The sequence below is a fragment of the Sinocyclocheilus grahami genome, unplaced genomic scaffold, assembly GCF_001515645.1.
Source record: "Sinocyclocheilus grahami isolate Dianchi unplaced genomic scaffold, SAMN03320097.WGS_v1.1 scaffold2118.1, whole genome shotgun sequence".
NCBI classification, from domain to species: Eukaryota; Metazoa; Chordata; class Actinopteri; order Cypriniformes; family Cyprinidae; genus Sinocyclocheilus; species Sinocyclocheilus grahami.
This window is the reverse complement of record NW_015507297.1, coordinates 8,507-26,882: the sequence shown is the minus strand read 5'-3', so window position 1 is coordinate 26,882 and position 18,376 is coordinate 8,507. Positions and strand designations below refer to the sequence as shown.

Below are 18,376 nucleotides of genomic sequence, written 5' to 3'. Positions count from 1 at the left end.
TGTATTAGCATAACAGAGATGTGGTCTGAGTACCCGAGATGGGGCGGGGTGCAGCTTTGTATGCATTTTTTTCTGTTGTGTAAACCAAGTCCAATGTGTTGTTTTCTCTTGTTGCAAAGTTCACATGTTGGTAGAAGTTTGGCAAAACTGTCTTTAAGTTTGCGTGATTAAAGTCACCGGATATTATGAAAAAGCCATCAGGGTTGTTTGTTTGTTGCTCGCTGATAGCACTGTACAGTTCGCGAAAGCGTGTCCTTAGCGTTTGCACAAGGGGGTATATACACAGCAACAATAACAATGGCCGTGAACTCCCTCGGCAGATAGAAGAGTCGGCACTTCACAATTGTAAACTCTACCAGTGACGAGCAGTGTTTTGACACTAACACAGCATTGTTGCACCATTCTTTGTTAAAGGGATAGTTCATCCAAAAATGAAAATTTGATGTTCATCTGCTTACCCCCAGGGCATCCAAGATTTAGGTGACTTTTGTTTCTTCAGTAGAACACAAACGAAGATGTATTTGTGAATCTTAAGTATATTCATAATCTGCTTTACGTTTACCTGGCACTGGCAGTATTTTCAAAAACTTATAACATGCATACTTAGAACAGAACCATGGTTAAGGCTAGATGGCATACAGCAAAAACTACTGGGCACGCGCACATCAATATAATAATTTTTCTCACACTGTACAACAATTACTATTTTTGCATTATTGTAAGGGGGAGGTTTTGGGTTTGGGGTAGGTATAGACGTTATCAAAACACAATCTAAGAGGTAGAAAATTCTATTTATTGTTAGCTTCCGGTTTTTGCTGTATCCCTTCTAGCCACAACCCAGAACCATGCATCGTTCATTTATATTTCTACATGGCTCCCTGCAATACAACTCTGATTCTTCAATCGCTACATCTAATGGTCTGTTATTGATACAACAACTGCGAGTCATGTTGAGGTAATTAAAATGTCAAATTAATATTTTGCGTTCAATTATTTGACTTTTCAGGCAAGTGTGTACTTTTCCCACTTATCATGCAGCCAGTGTAGTCTTTATCACCCTGCAGAGGTTTCTTTTGCAAAATAATCTGCTGACTGTACATTGTCCCTTAGCCTTGCTGCGCCCCCCAGTTTGGGAACCACTGTGTTAACTAATGTTAACTATGTTAACTAATACAAAAATCTGAATGTTTCTGTGGTAACGGATGCATTTCTGCTTTTCAGCACCATCTGCTGTCAGAGAGTGAATGTGCGCTTTCATTCAGCACGTCTTCACGCGTTTAGCCATGCGCTTCTTATCCGTGCTTGTTTACATCAAGAGTGCGCATGCGTATTTGACCATTTAACCAGTTGATGGGAAAAGTATTCTTAAAATGCAAATAACAATATCGTGCATGTTCATTATCGAGATATATTGCATTACCGAATACCGGCACATGTCTAATTCTAAGTTTGGTCTTTTAATAGCTATCATTGTGCTAGTCCACTGAGCCACGTGAAGCATTTTCTTTGTAACAGATTTCTGAGGGAAACATTGTGAAACCTTGCACATGCGTTCATATTCTACATATGCTTAACTGTATATAGTTTGCATAATCAATAAGGTGTATACACTAAGATCTTTGTTATATCGCTGTTTTAGTTCACTGAGGCACGTTAAGTGTTTTTCACATTACGCGTCATTGGGGAATCCTGGAGTGTGACGTATGAGGGAACCCCACAGCACAGCATCACACAAGCCATGATACGTTAAGGAAACTAAGCAACTGAAAACAATATGTCTTCCTCAGATGTAATGTTAGTTTCTGTACATTAGCATTGGGTAAAATAGCATTATAATATCATCTGCAGTAGAGAAAGCTGCAACACGGGGAAACGAGTAACAGCGAAGACGTTGAATTAACGTGAACACAGTCAGCTTTTCCGCATATACTGTACATACTGGCCCTGATAATCATATCTTCTACTTACCGCTTGCACCATTTCTGCAAATCAGTTTTTGTGAATTAATTACTTAGTTCCCTCACTCTATAGCAACAGGTGGATTATGACATCAGAACCCGGAAATGTAATCCGCCGCGGGTTCCTTCGAGATTTTCCTAAGGGTTTTTAAAATGGAGTTTTTCAATTTATGAGTAAAATAAAGCCTTTGGTTAACATAACGTGACAATACTTTGACGTTTTGTTCTACAACGTAAATTACACACATCCATACCCAAAACATATTTTGAAGCAGTTATGTTCATTTTTGAAAACATATGTTTTTAATAAGTAACTAAATAAGAACGTTTAGGCTGTGCGTGTGTGCAGTTTGCATTGTAGAACAAAATGTCAAAGTATCGTCACGTTATGTTTACAACAGGCTTTATTTTACTCATAAATTGAAAAAAAACATTATAAAACCCCATAGGAAAATCTTGAAGAAACCCGCGCGGCGAATTACATTTCTGGGTTCTGACGTCATAGTTCCCCCACTCTATTGTCTTCATCACCACCTGCTTGCACCACCTGCTGGTGAGTGACCAACAGCAGATGGAGATCATGCATCAGTTCTCGACTGCTATTCCTGCAGTTTCCGGATGTACAATGCAGAATTGAAATTTGAAATTTAACCACTGAATTTGTGGAACCGTATTTGTAAAATGAAATAAAATGGACCGAAAATTGCCTGTCGAATATTATACATCGTATTTTTAAACAGGTTGAGTATTTCAGAAATGAATTCTGGAAGGTGAATATGAATTGATTTTTTAGTTATGAAAATGTGTGTGAATGTTTTGATTTGACATATTCACAGCTTAAATAAACAACTATGTTAAACTTCAGCCCCTAAAAATGCAAGCCCTGAAAATACAAGGCATTAAAATGCAAGCATTGTTAATGCAATACATTTTTTTCAGTTAGTGCAATTCAACATGACTTTTCACTTAAAGGCACGTTAAGTGTCTTTCACATTACGTGTCTGAAAAACATGCTTTTTTGTTTCAAAGGCATTTGTCATTACTTTTCTTCCATACTTTTGAACGCTAGCATCACATATACAGCTTCATATGTATGAGTTTTCTGGTTCAGTAGGTTTGCTCGGTAGTTCACGCACTATGGAGTTGCACTTGAGAGATGAAGAGTTCTGGTACAAACCCTGTGAAACTACTGTTTGGCAAAACAGCTCAAATCCGCTTGAGAAGGTTAAAATAGCACGGCTGCATCAACAAATGCGTTTTTATATCACTTTTTGCATTTGTTAACACTACCGGGTAGGTTTAGGGTTGGATTTGCTGTAGGGGATCTTTCCAACACAATAGAGCATTAACTTTTAGCGACACTCCATGGATATTTGAATTCTGAACAACGCAATAGGTACCTCAAGCAGCATAATAAAAACACAGCAATACATGCCTGTACCAGTGTAATAAAAACGTGACATGGTCACATATTGAATGCATGTTTTAGTGCTACTCTCTGGAAATTTCACTTTAAAACTGCCCGAGAAATGTGCAGTAAGGTATATGTAATAATGGTGTTGCAGAAATGTATAGAGGCATGTATTTTCATGAGCCTGGGTTGAAAATTATTCACAAGAAATTAACAGAACTTTAAGAATTAAATCCACTCAGAGATGTAAACTTCAGTCATAGCAGTGGCCTAAATGGAGTCACCTCATGGGGGCCAATGAAGGCCAGAATAATAGTCCACACACTTGGTGAAAGACATGCCCTTTTTTTCAGAAATTGGTGTGTTGCATCTTATTGTGTATATACCATATTATTACACAGTGCTCTGCAAAACTCAATTCTTATTGGTCAGTCACACCATCCAGTGGTCAGATATTTCTGAATAACACCCACACACCCCAAGATTAAGTGATAACAGACCAGTAATGGTAATCTTCACAGAAAATAGTCTTTAAGTCTAATACAGAGAGCTAATAAAATATCACAATTAAAATCAATATTTCATGTCCAATTACTTACATGGCAAGCAGCCATGTAATAAGTGGGGTAATGTCCATTTAGCCAGGTGTTATCACAAAATAAACCCTAACAGGGTGATCAGGACCCTGAAGCAAATTGTTGCTACAAGGTATTAAGTTTGCTTGAACATTATTCTAACAAAATGTAAGAAATGTCTAAATTACTCAAATGTTTATTTATTCAACAGGGCAAATTACGGATTTTAAACAGGAGTCAGATCAGATCAATACCTACAACAGGAACTGAAAAAATGAATAGTCTATTTCACAGGCTTCATCTTGAAGGCAGGCACCTCAATAAACTGAAAACTGCAGATGTTCATCAGTTATCTGCACATTCATTACAGTCCCATAAAGAGTCTTGTGCTGAAGATGAGCTGATTCAGACTTACATACAAAAACTATTGATGATGGACTACAGAGCAAGATACATTAAAACTAAAGAGACCAATGAGAAAGATCACACACAACAAAGTGCTAATGACTCATCTGAAATCGAGGGTGATATATTCAAAGAAATGAATTTTTCTAACGAAGCAACAAGCCAATCTGATCTCATTCACCCAATGGATGTCCAGATGGGCGTGTTTCATTGTGCTGATGGTTTCCTGAAGCAGCTTATGGTGACTAAACTGTCCCAGTGTCAGTACGCTCTGCCTCTGCTTGTTCCTGATCCATTCACACAACAGATTGAGTTTCCTCTCTGGACATTTAGACAAATCAACAAGAGCTGGAAGATGACAAACACCAACAATGAAACCATCAGTCAAACCCAGCCGATCTACAAGGCAGAAACTCCAATGGTGTCTTTCTTCAGGTTTGGCTCTGTGTCTTCATCCAAGTCTCAGCTGATGAATAGTCTGATCAATGAGAAACACAACACGTTCTTCCACAGGAACTGCCCAGGCAGCAGCAGAACCAGAGTCCTGATTGATGGAGTGGTGGAGATCGCCTGGTTCTGCCCCTCTGGAACAGTTGATGATAAATTTACTGACTGTGTAGCTTTTTGTAATCTACATGGTGATGCAGGAGACCATGAGAAACAGCTGCAGATCCTCACTGAAATGGCCTCAGTAAATGTTGTTCTTCTACCACAACTGGACAGGAATGACAGAAACGCAGCAAAGATCCAAAACCTGTATAAGAACAGAAAGCCACTCATATGTCTTTTTACTGAGGATGTTTCAGCTGCCACTGAGACCCGAAAAGGCAAATACAAAATCGGTTTGAAAGGAAGAAATCAGTCAGATGTATCTGAGGAACTCAGAAAAACTATAAATGATTGTCTCTCAGAATCATCTTCCACTTTCAGACTTGAAAATGTGTCCAAACTCTCAGACATCAGAGTAGATGAGGAAAATGATGATGACTGCAGGAGAGGAAGAGAAGCAGCAAAGCAGATGATGAGTTTACTGGGGAAGAAAGATCAGACAGAAATCAAAGAATTATTTCTACCTCATCAGGGGAAACTGTGGCAACAGTGGAGTCAGAAGAACAAAGAACTACATCGACTTCGAGGAGATGAAATAGAAATGGAAATAAGTAGAAAACAGACAGAAATGGATCAAATACGTCAACAGCAACATGAATCTGACATCAGTGAATTTATTAAGTTATTTATTAAAGAAATGAACTCAGATGCTTCAAACAAAATGATTTTTCTTAAATGGCTCAGAATTCTCCTGGATGAACATACATCAGCTGAACTTCGTGATCTACATAACAAATATGATGAAGCATGGTCAAATATCCTAAAACTGAAAGAAAAAGAAGACAAATCTGATCTAAAGGCCCAAAAACAATCAGAATTTGAGAGAATAACCGAAGAACTTCAAGATGCAAACTTTGGTTTGGAGCACATCATGAGGGAGATTGGTCAGATCTATGAATCATGCTCATCTGTGAAGGAGAACAAGAAAGACCTGCAGATTGACTTCTCTTCTCTCCCAAGTCTTGCAGCAGAGATGATGATCTCTGGATTTCCACTGGAGCTGATGGATGGAGATGCTGCTCATGTTCCTATGATCTGGATCTCTGCTGTTCTAGATCAAATCATCCAGAAACTGGGAGACCAGAGAGTCTTTGTGCTGTCAGTTTTAGGAATTCAGAGCACTGGGAAATCCACCATGCTGAATGCCATGTTTGGACTCCAGTTTGCCGTCAGCGCTGGCAGGTGCACCAGAGGAGCTTTCATGCAGCTGATCAGAATCTCAGATGAGATGAAAACACAGATGAACTTTGACTATATTCTGGTTGTTGATACTGAGGGTCTTCATGCTCTAGAACTAGCTGGAAGATCAATAAGAGATCATGACAATGAATTGGCCACATTTGTTGTGGGTCTTGGTAATGTGACATTAATCAACATATTTGGAGAAAACCCATCTGAGTTGCAGGACATTCTTCAGATTGTTGTTCAGGCCTTCCTGAGGATGAAGAAGGTGAATCTGTTCCCCAGCTGTGTGTTTGTGCATCAGAACGTTTCAGATGTCACAGCTGGAGAGAAAAACATGGATGGAAGGAGAAGACTACAGGAGACACTGGATGAGATGACAAAACTCGCTGCTAAAGAGGAAGTCTGTGATGCAGAAAGTTTCAGTGATGTCATTAGATTTGATGTTCAGAAAGATGTGAAGTATTTTGCTCAGCTCTGGGAGGGAAACCCACCAATGGCACCACCAAACCCAAACTACTGTGAGAATATTCAAGAACTAAAGAAAACTATTATGTCTCATGCCTCAAAATCAGTTAAAATGACAATGGCACACATGAAAGATCGTATTCAAGATCTCTGGGAGGCATTACTAAATGAAAGATTTGTGTTTAGCTTCAGAAATTCTCTGGAGATTGCAGCTTACAAGAAACTGGAGACAGAATACAGGAAGTGGACCTGGAGTCTTCGCAGTGCCATACTGGAAATTAAGAACAAACTACATAACAGAATAGAAAACGAAGCAATTCATGAGATTGAGAATACTGATCTTCAAAGAGAACTGAAAAAGACAAGTGAAAATGTGAAAAAATCCATGTCAGATTTCTTTGAGAAAGACACAGATGCAAATATACTGATTCACTGGAAAGCATCATTTGAAATCAGAATCAAAGATCTTCAGGAAAACATTGTGAGAGAAACAAAGAGGAAATTAAATGACGTTCTTAAGCAGCGAGACCTGCAGAAAAAGATTGATTCTCAGAGGAAACATCATGAAAATACTCTCTATGAAAAGAGCAAAGTACTTGCCTTAAAACTCAAAGAGAGAACAAATGATGAAGAAACACTGAAGAAAGAGTTTGATTCATTTTGGAAACAGTGGATGAATGAGATCACAAGAGACGCTCATCCAATCAAAGATATTGACATAATGAGGGATGTGAGAGAAATCCTCAGTGACATCTATGAAAGTGTTCCTGTAGATCACTGGAGGAAGAGCAGGAATATTTTCACTATGCCAAGTTATTCAGACTATGTACAATTAAAGAAATCCAGTGGACTTACAAAAGCTTTCAAAAATGCCTACAGATCAGCAAAAGAGTTGTTTGGTTATGGTCCTCTCTCTAAAGATGATGAAGCCCAAATAAAATCATTGGTCACAGATGTTGATCAACAGACAGACACAATGATTAAGTCATTTAACATTTCAAAGATGGGCTACAACATCAGCTACATTCAACAAATCACAGGTTACATCAAGGCAAGGGTAACAGACCATGAGGAAGGACGAGTGAAATATGTGTTCAAGAATGAATTCTTCATGGATTTGGTTCTTTCCATCTGTAATAGAGCAAACAAGATGTTCACTGACCAACACAGACTGTTCAGGGAAGCCAATGATCCTTTTCTCTATTTAAAGAGGAAGAGAGAAGAGTACTGCAGTATTTTCCAGAAATACTGTCATGGAACAACATCAGCTGCTATTTTTGGTGAGATCATCTGTCAGAAATTGAAAGAGCCCATGGAGCAGAGTGTCTACAAGAAGACTGCCAGAGATTTATCAGATGAAATGATGAAAAATTGTGAATCACTGAATGGAAACAGATCAGATCTGGAGAAACGCATCCTGAAGAATCTGGCAAAACAGGAGGATTTTGACAAATACATAGACTACATTCATAATCACAGAGATCACTTCAAGTGTTTCATCAGAGATGAAGTCAGTCAGTACATCAATGATCATTTCCGTGTCAGTGTTTTACCCAAGATAAAGGAGAACATTAAACTCCTGCAGCAGAAGATCTTGAAAGCAGCACATGAATCCACTGAACATGTTCAAGAGAACAGAGGAAATGCTGGTTTGTGGTTGAGTAGTTTCACACAGCAGCTCTCAGATTACCTGATCTTCACTGAAAAAGACATTAGTGGAGTGAAACTTGATGATGTTGATGATTTCAACCTCATAGAAGATGTGATGAAGAATAAAATTCCTGGAGTAATTTCTGAAATCAACAATCATTTCAATGACTTTCTTTGGAAGCTGGATTACAAGGACAGACCAGATGAGCTTCTGATTGATCACTTCTGTCAGTGCTGTTGGGTTCAGTGTCCGTTCTGTGGAGCCACCTGCACCAACACAGTAGAAAACCATGATGGAGATCACAGTGTTCCTTTTCATCGTATTGATGGACTCAATGGGTTCTATCAAGATGGAACACAGAATTTTTGTACAGAATTTTGCTCCTCTGTAGTGAAAAGTTCTAAATTTTTTAAATCATCAGGTCAGTGGTTTCCATTTAAAGAATATAGAAGTGCAGAAGGTATTTACGCAAAGTGGAGCATCACCCCTGATCTCTCTGATTTGCCCTACTGGAAGTGGTTTGTGTGGACATTCCAAAAAGATTTGGAAAAACACTACAATACATCATTTCAGGGGAGTGGAAAGATACCAAAATATTGGAAAAAATTCACAAAAAATGATGCAATTAAAAGTTTAGATGAAAACCACACTTTGCAGAGAAAAGAAACACTGGGAAAGATATTAAATGAATTTATACGCACAAAAATTAAATATTAAATTAATGAGAGAAACAAAGAGGAAAGTAAATGAGCTTCTTCACCAACAATACCTGGAGATATAGGATTATTATCAGAGAAAACATCATGACAATATGAAAAAGAATAAAGAACTTAACGCTGACAGAAATAGAAGAAATATTCAATTATGTTTAGAGGCAATTGGTTGCAGAGAAAAAGACAGTCATTCAATCAAAGATGCCGACATTTCTAGAGATCTGAACTTTGATCTCATTTGAAGTCTCCTTGTAGAACACTGAAAAGAGTTTAGACAGTGCAAGAACATGTCATCTGTGCCAATTTATTCAGAATAAGTTATTTTTTTAAAAGATGTGGTTTTGGGGTGTAATTTTACGATTTTTTTTATTATTCACAGGTTAGGTGAAGTAGGTTGACTGGCCTCAGTTATAACAAGCATATTAAATATTCTTACAACTTGGACAGAAAACTCATCTGTTGTCTGTTCTTGCTCAATGGGCCATTAATGCCTTGTAAGGAAGATTTAGTAACACTTTACAATAAGGTTCATTAGTTAACTACTTTAGTTAACATGAACTAATAAATGATGTTGAAGTATTGTTCATTCTTAACCTTAGTTAACGTTAATTTCAGCGTTTACTAATGCATTATTCAAATCAAAAGTTGTGCTTGTTAACCTTAGTTAATGCACTGTGAATTACCATGAACTAACAATGAACGACTATATTTTCATTAATTATTGTTAACTGTATTTTCATTACATTAACAAAGATTCATAAATACTGTAATAAATGTATTGTTAATTATTTGTTCATGTTAATACTTTAACTAACATTAGCTAATGGAACCCTATTGTAAAGTTTTACTGAATTTATTTTTTCTCTAAAAATAACAGTCAATATAATGATATATTGATTGAATCTCTTATCCCAGCAGTTAAAATATATAAAAAATGTAAGTTAAATTACAAAAGTCATAGGCAATACAACACAAGCCTGTTTTTGACATTCTCCTCATTTAGCAAGCTCTTCTTTTGTTTGCATCGCCCCTCATCAAATGCAACAAACTTTCTTGTAGAATAATTATAAAGTTGCTCTAATATATGTCTCTCTTCTTTGTTGTAAGCAGAGCGATCTCATCTCTTTGACCTCAAATTACACATACTAACTCTGCAGCCCTTTTCTAGCCTAATGTTACGTTTCATGTATGTTTGTATTTCTCTCCTTCTCTTTTTTCTCTCGCTATTGTTTTCCTATTCGTTGTCTCACTCCCAGGTCCTCGTGGAGTAGATGAATCACTTGTCAATCATCATTAGGGTGTCCTCTCTCTCTGCAACCAATCCAGTGCCACTCGGCTGATATGAAGGTCTCTCTGTGCGCCTTACTGAGCAGTTCAGTGTGTGCGAGTATTTTGTGTTGTGTATCATGTGTTAAGTGATTGCTTGTGAATTTGTGAATCGAGCACTTGACTTTGTACTGTTTAACTTTATGCTGGTATCTGATAAGAGTTTACTGTTCTTTTATCTGGGGAAAAGAGAACAGGTAAGCAAGTCGCGAGATATACATATTACCTCTAGTTATCGACTGTTAGATCATACCAGGCAAGGAGTTTGCGCCATCCCTTGTTATATGTAGTGTTGTGTGCACTTAAGATTTCGGGTTTATCTTTTACATTTTTCTTTGGTTAGAAGGTTTTGGGAAAATATTTTATGGGAATTGTTTTGTTTTATTTGGCGCCACTCTAGTTCCTTTCCACCTCACTTATTTGTATTTCGTTTTGTCTTTTTTTTATTGAATATTGCTACATTGTAAATAGCTTATACACTGTGTAGTGGCTTCGGCTTGTGGTCAATAAACACCTGATTTGGCATGATTTTCTATTTGCTATGGTTCTTTCTAATTCCTCCACTCTTACCAGCAACAATAACACAACTAAATGTAACATTCTATCCCCTGGTGTATTTGTAACATCTAATGTTGACAACGCTGTCGAGTAATCACTAAAACACAGCATACAAATCTTATTGTCACAATCACACCAGGCTCTCTCACTCACTCGGCCTCAAACTCACCAGAATAACAAACATCTATGAAGCACACACAAATCAACATCAGTGTTTGGGTGCGTCTCAACCAGCTCCAAAGCTTGTAAATTAGTATATTGTGTACACCAAGGGTGCCCAATCCTGTTCCTGGAGTTGCAACCTTGATCAAACACAACTAAACCAGCTAAATAAGATCTGCAGTAGCAATTGATCATTTTACTGTAAGTATTTTGTGATTGAGACAGCCCTTAAAATGGCCAAATCCCTAATCAGTGGCCTGACTACTGAAGTAGGGAGCTGATTGAGATGCACCCTTAGGCTGGCCTCGTCAAAATAAATTACTTTGTGTAGAGGAGGGCTGAGATTATTTTAACAAGACTAAGAATGGGACATACTAAACTTAATTGGACTCTTTATATAATAGGTAAACATAGTACAGGATTATGTGAAACATGCCAAGTAAAGGAAACAGTAGAACATGTGTTATTAATTTGTCATACTGTAGGTATGAGCAGGAAAGGAATTAATTATTAAGAGAACTCTGCAACATGGTGTGCAAATAATTTACAATCAGAAATTTATTAAATACAAATCAAGCATCAGGTAAAATTATAAAAGCTGTTTTAAAATTCATTAAAACTAGTGATCTTAAGAACAGAATATAGATTTTATCATGCACGCCTAGACTGAAATCACTTTACACTCCAGCACAGGTGGTGGCGATATGCACCTAAAAGCTGGTATGCAACTCGCCATTAAACCCACAGAAGAAGAAGAGGAGGGCTGAGTAACCAGAGATTGGCTGCGTCTGAAATGGCATACTTACTATATTATACTATATAGTAGGCAAAAAGCAGTAGGCAAGCAAATGAGTATGTTTGAATCCTAAGTATTCATAAAAGAGTAAGTGAAAATTGCACTAATTCTCGCGAGATTCGGACGTACGTATACTTAAGTTGCGTTCTAATATGCCTACTTGCCTACTATATAGGTATAAAACAGTACGTGAAGAGATTAGTATGTCCGAAACCTCAGTATTCCTAAAAGAGTAGGCGAGAAGTTCCCGGATGTCCCCTGTGAAAAAGAAGTGTGCTTACTTGCAGTAAAAGTGTACTTTTTGTGTACTTCAAATATTAAAAGTATACTTTTTAAAAAGTGCACTTGCAGATAAAATAATATAATTTAAATTAAAGGCCACTTAAGTGTACTTAAAGAGAGTACATTTTAATGATGATAGGTCTTAATATACTTAAGTGCACTTTTTAAAAATGCACTTTATAATAATGTCTAATTAAGTATTACTTAAACGTACATTTTACATAATTATGATTTTATTGTGTTTTAAATAAGTACACTTATTTTGATATATTTATCAATATACTAAAGCACATGTAAAATAATTTATTTTAATTTCAATTTAAGTGTGTTCTCCAAAATGTAATTTGTTAATGTATTATAAATGTAATTAGTCTATAATATACAGTATACTATGTGCATTAATGCACTTGAAATTTATTTTTCTTCTAAACTTAAATACACTTTCTTATAAAGTATACTCCAATAAAACTTATTGTTGACATTTTCATCACCAGCTCTTGCGCTATAAACTCTATGAAGTTTAATTTTCGACATAATATTTGACATACAGTGTGATTTATGAGAGAACTGTATTTGTATGTAATAGTACTGTACTTTACATCTGTGTACAGAATACTTTCAATATTATTATGTTGTTCTAAGTCACTTAAACACATCCCTGATAGCAATGGACTCCGGGGCGGATCCGCCCTCAAGTCGGTAGATCCAAAGTGGCCGGAAGTCATTCATTTTCAATGTGAGCCGGCGTCGAGCAGCGGTGCGTCTTGGACGCGTAGTGTTGCCAACTAATTTTCAGGGGAAGTTGCTAAAGGAAAATTGATTTGTTGCTAAAAGTTGCTAAATGACGTGATGTCATTGCGCGGTGACGTCATTGCGTAATCACGATGCAAAATTGCACTGCATCAAATCTCAGTAAAAAACTAAAAATGTAAATATGTTAATTTAGATGTGTTTATAAAATAATATAAATGCATAATATAATATTAAAATATAAATAACACATTTTAAATGCAACATTGAATTATTTAAGACTTTCACATTTTTTAACAATTACAATTTTTATTAGCTAGTAAACTAGTAAAACTACTCATTCTGAACAATTATAGATTCAAGCAGTGTATTATTAGTAGTTCGTATGCTACACTCTAAGAAAAGTCTGTAAAAATAGGGCAAAATCTATTAATATGAAGGAATTTTCCATAATTATTATTCACATGTTTTTTTTACCTATTTTAAATTACGCATTGTATTTTGTGTTTTCGGGTTATGGATAATGTCCTGGAAAATTACTACATTTTTCATTTTTCTAGATATTTTTCTTGATCAACTGATCAACAATCTCAAGTACAAACTACTAACAAGGTGTATCATAAATGAACAATTATTCAATTATTATTATTATTATTAAATTAAACAATTGCTAATAGCAGCTAACTTAATTCATGTGAATTGTGTACTGCTAGGCACATTTGGTTTCCTCTTTTTGTGTAATTTAAATGGAAAATTAGTGCCTTTTTTATCGTTTGAGTCACTTATCAAAATTTGCTAAATGTTGCCAAATTAATTTTTTTAAATAGCTAAATTTGTTGCTAAATTGGCAACACTGCTTGGACGTTGAGGGCGTCGAGGGGAGTTGAAATCATGTCAACTTTATGGTAATGAGCTATGACGCGGTTCGCCGGTAACCAATCGGAACGTAGAAGTCCACCACTTGAGAGGATTCCAGAGAAGGCAGCCCTGTAAACTTTGGTTCCGACCACATTAGTTCCCAAGCGCGAGGCGCAAGGACTTGCTTTTCCACCGCACACACCTCTCTCTCTCTTTATCTGCGTCTGCTCTGTTCAGCGAGTGGCAGAGAAGCAACGCTTTCTGTAAAAATAGATTATGTTGCTTGCTTCTCTGATTTTACATGCAAATATAGCCAAAATCACAGCACAGGAATTGTCTTTGTCTGGTCTTATCTTATGTGTATTTAATTTCATCAAACGATGGCTCAATTATAAATCGGGATTTTTGTGCAGATTAACATCTTGGAAGGGAGAGCTGGTGTAGTCTTAAAGGCCCGCTTTTCAGTCACTATTTCATATTTATCCCATTGTCTGAACAGAAACAGTAAAATATATAAATGAAAACAGTTTTATTGAGAATTTGGCTAAATTAAAATACAATGTGCGAGCACAGAGAGACAAACAAATGTAAAAGGCAATACGATGTGATGACATCATGAATATGTTAATTAGCGTATGACATCATCAAGCGACATTTAGCGACTTTTCAAGCTGGCTTAAGCTACTTTCCACTGAAAGACGTTGGCAACAGTAGGCGTGTTTCCATTACAGATTTGCGCAAAACTTTGGTGATATTTCTGAATGTCGATAAAAAAGTATTGCGAAATGACGACGTTTTCATTAACCAATGTTATGCGACTTAAACGTAACCTTTTGCCTCTCGCGATAAATCATGGCAACGGATTTTGGTGGGATTTTGGCTATATTTATTCAAAGGAGGCTTATGTGTGTATCTTTACAGAAGCAGCAAAGAGAGCCACTTCAGAAACGTGCGTGGCGTGGCTGGAATAAACCATAGACTGTATAAAAACATAAACACAAGCATTGAGTGGCCGTAATCAGCTTCAGTGACCGTATCAGAGCTACACTGCACTGCAGACGTGTGCAGTGTAAATTGTCTAAGCATTAATGGTAGGAAAGCCCCTTATACTGGAGCGCGGCCACGTGTGAAGTGTTTCTTGGAGGTTATAGTACATTGAAGAATGATCATATGACTTTTTACATACGCCATGTGACCTGTAAATGCGAAAAAGCCGTTTCCATTGCAGTTTTGCAAATTATTCCTTTTTCGCATTGCCTGAAAAACCACCTCATGCGAGCGTAAAAACCTTTTTTGCGATATATGGGCGTTTTTGCAAAATTGACGCGTTTCCAATAGGCGTATTTTCAATTCGCAATTTCATTTTGTGCAATTTGAAGGGTAATGGAAACACGCCTACTGTTGGCAGGGCGGCCAGAGCAATTTTTGACGCTCTCGACGGCGGCGGTGTTAACGCACAGTAAGAATGCTTTTAAAATATGCTTTATTAAAACTATTTAAACTGGAAACGGATCCATAATCGCGTGATAAAGATGTTTATGCTTCATTTACATAGCTTTCCTTATATGGTATCAGCCCATATATGGGTTCATTTTAAATCTTGGTTTTAGGATTCATAAAGCAGTAAAATAAAGCTTAGAAATGTATTCTTCCCACACACGAATTTCCGCCTAACCATTGCGAATAATTTTTTCGAAGAATGTGTATTTTATATATTTTTCAGTCAACAGTCAAGTCATATATCACAAGAAAGCTCTCATTCTCCGGAATTTGACTATGTAGATTATTTCATTGTGTGACAATCACAGATCGAATGATCTTCAATAGAATCGCGATGTGACATTTCTCACCTCTAAGTACATTTTCGTATGGGTTACATTCCTACTTGTAGCACTGCTTCAGTCAGCCGCAAATATCTATATACTCTATATTATCTTTTAGATTAGGATATCTTCTTTCAAACAAGACAATTTTCACGTTTCTGCGTGCTTCCATCGGTGTGCTATATAGCGTTTTGTCCAGATGCGCACCAGAGATTACATGCGCACTTTCTGCCACAGTTCCGTTTTTGAACTTTGAATCTTTATTTTGAAACGTGATAGCACAGCTAACAATCGGATAAAACTGTTTATTGACAGAAAAGGACTGTACATTATGCATTCCAGTAAATTTACAGTAAATATACATGGAATCATTATAGTGCTGTGTGAATGATCATTTATTTGTTTGTTTCACGCTCTGAAGTTCATAGCAGCCGCGGCTATCGTTTTAGTTCAGATCTGGTCCAGGGATGCAAAGATGTTGGTATACAGGGATGGCTCAGCTGATGAGGTAAGAAGATGCTCTGAATCAGTATACCAATACAGAATGCACATAAATGGAATGATATAAAGCTGGAGGATGTGGATTCTATTTTAGATTGTGATGGACCAGATTTATTTTATAAGTCTTCTGTATCCTGAAAGAATAACACTGGATTGTAGAAAGCACAAAATGTGAAATTGGTCCAATTCGCTTATGCCATTTTGTATATTACTACTTAGAAAAACATAAAAATTAAACATAATTCAATCAATAATCAAGAAAAGTGCTTATGGCACATAGTAAAATAGAATTATTGGGGTAAAGTGTTTTATAAAGCCTGCTTTTGCAAAGGAAACTCAAAATGACACATGTATATGCAAAAAAGGAAAATTTTACTCGCTTCACATATAATGCAATAACTCCTGTTTAGATTATTTTTTCTGGTACATTTTGGCATCAAACAAAGTAAATTGCAGAGAGCTGGGCCTAATAGAACCTGAATTACAGATTTAAAAATATATATTTTTTTAAAAATCCAAAAGCGCCTATGTTTTTTTGTGTTTATATATTTTTCAAATATTACAATAATGTTATTTATAAAGAATTACACTCATATTTTGAAGGTTTTTTTTTTTACAATGAAACCATTTTTTTTTTCATTTCCTCCATTGTATGTGTGTGGGGTAAGCATTTGAGTTTGAGTATGTCAAATTTAGGCGAAAATACCAAAAAACGCACCAGAGAATAACTGGTTAATGTTACTGGCAACTGTACAAATAAAGTAGTTATTTGCTTTGTTGGCTTTTTTTATTTTTGAAATTGCATTGTGTTATGTCCAGTTAAGGTTAGCTCTTTATATCGTTTGAGTAATAACAGGCCTATTTGGACGGGATCTCCTCCTTCCTGTGAGACGGGTAGTTTAGTTGGCTATCCGGATTTGAATCCATTCCTGATCGCATATGTAGGTAATTTTTCACCCCTCTTCAGGAATAAATGCAGGTGAGAATAAATGTATTTTTTTTTCACTTAAATTTTGTTCTAGAGTATTAACGTTAGTTCAAGTAAATTTTTTCTTGTATTTCGACAAATATATTCCCCACCTCTCCTCCTAATGTTGTTTTAGTACAGGGGTGCCCAAGCTCGGTCCTGGAGGGCCGGTGTCCTGCAGAGTTTAGCTCCAGCTTGCCTCAACACACCTGACTGGAAGTTTCTAGTATGCCTAGTAAGAGCTTGATTAGCTGGTTCAGGTGTGTTTGATTGGGGTTGGAGCTAAACTCTGCAGGACACCGGCCCTCCAGGACCGAGCTTGGGCACCCCTGTTTTAGTACATATGAAATGAGCTAGCGGACTCATTACGGAAGCTGGGCGGTGCGGCATGACATAGATTCCCATTCTCTATATTTAAGGTTAAATGTTTACAAACCTAACTACATTTAACAGCAATCTTTGGTTGTGGTATACTAGTTTGTGTCGATTTTTCTTTAAAAATATATTCCCCACCTCTTGTAATGTTTCAGATCATTTATATGAAATTAAAACATACTAAGATACTGTGTGTGTGTGTGTTCTGTTGCAACTTTACAGCTCATTCAAGTGCTCCAGTCTGGTTTTTGATTCTACATCATCCTTCGATATTCTACTTCATCTTTAAAAGTAAGATTAAATAGAGTTTTAAACTTGATTTAGCCAACTAGTTTGTCAAATACTTATAACGTGTAATAAATATGCAGTGTCAAAAGATTAATATCAACATTTAAAGTTATGTTTACAAACCTACTTTTACATCCTACATTTAACAGTAATCTTTGCTATGAGATGTCATGACATTTTGTATGAAAATGTGCTTGTGTGATTACAGGTGCTGTAAGAAAAAGTCGACACCGATACTTAATACTTATTTCAGTGTTTTTGTCTCACTCTTCTACAGCCAGGAGCTGCTAGGACCACAATGCAGTTTTATCTTGCTTATAGTCACTGTTAAACCAGTCGTCCTCTACTGGCTAAACGGCAGCCCTGCTGGACGGACTACAACTTCTCCTCCGACCAAACGCCAGCATGATGTATCCTGATCTTCAAGCAGTAGCAGCTGAATGAAATATTCTGAATGACATCAGTCCACAATCTCACTAGTGATGTAGCCTGAAATCATAATCACACCATCTTTGTTAATTTAACCAGAGGAGAGTTGAGCAGACTACACCTGGTTTCTCCCAAGGTGTTTTTTCTTCGTTTCAGTCACCTGCTGGAGTTTGGGTTCCACTGTCACCTCTGGCTTGCTTAGCTGGGGTTTAAAAGACACTGAATATTCAGTAATAATATTGATTTGATTGTACTGACACTATTGCATAATGACAAAACTTGAATTGAA

General features: G+C 36.7%; 1 protein-coding gene across 1 annotated transcript; it reads left to right on the top strand.

Moving 5' to 3' along the window:
• The first annotated feature begins 4,218 nt into the window (after positions 1-4,218).
• LOC107574114 (interferon-induced very large GTPase 1-like) lies at positions 4,219-18,077 on the top strand. The gene is made up of 3 exons (XM_016260583.1): positions 4,219-7,453; positions 7,529-8,912; positions 17,936-18,077. The coding sequence occupies exons 1-3, from the start codon at positions 4,219-4,221 to the stop codon at positions 18,075-18,077; spliced, it is 4,761 nt and encodes a 1,586-aa protein (XP_016116069.1).
• Positions 18,078-18,376: the final 299 nt, after the last annotated feature.

What these genes read in the sequence shown, in the direction of transcription:
- LOC107574114 (XM_016260583.1), top strand. Translation starts at nt 4,219, where the DNA reads ATGAATAGTCTATTTCACAGGCTTCATCTTGAAGGCAGGCACCTCAAT. An exon ending in TGTACAATTAAAGAAATCCA is followed by an intron (nt 7,454 to 7,528) that starts GTGGACTTACAA and finishes CTCTCTCTAAAG; the next exon opens with ATGATGAAGCCCAAATAAAA. An exon ending in TTAGATGAAAACCACACTTT is followed by an intron (nt 8,913 to 17,935) that starts GCAGAGAAAAGA and finishes ACTCTTCTACAG; the next exon opens with CCAGGAGCTGCTAGGACCAC.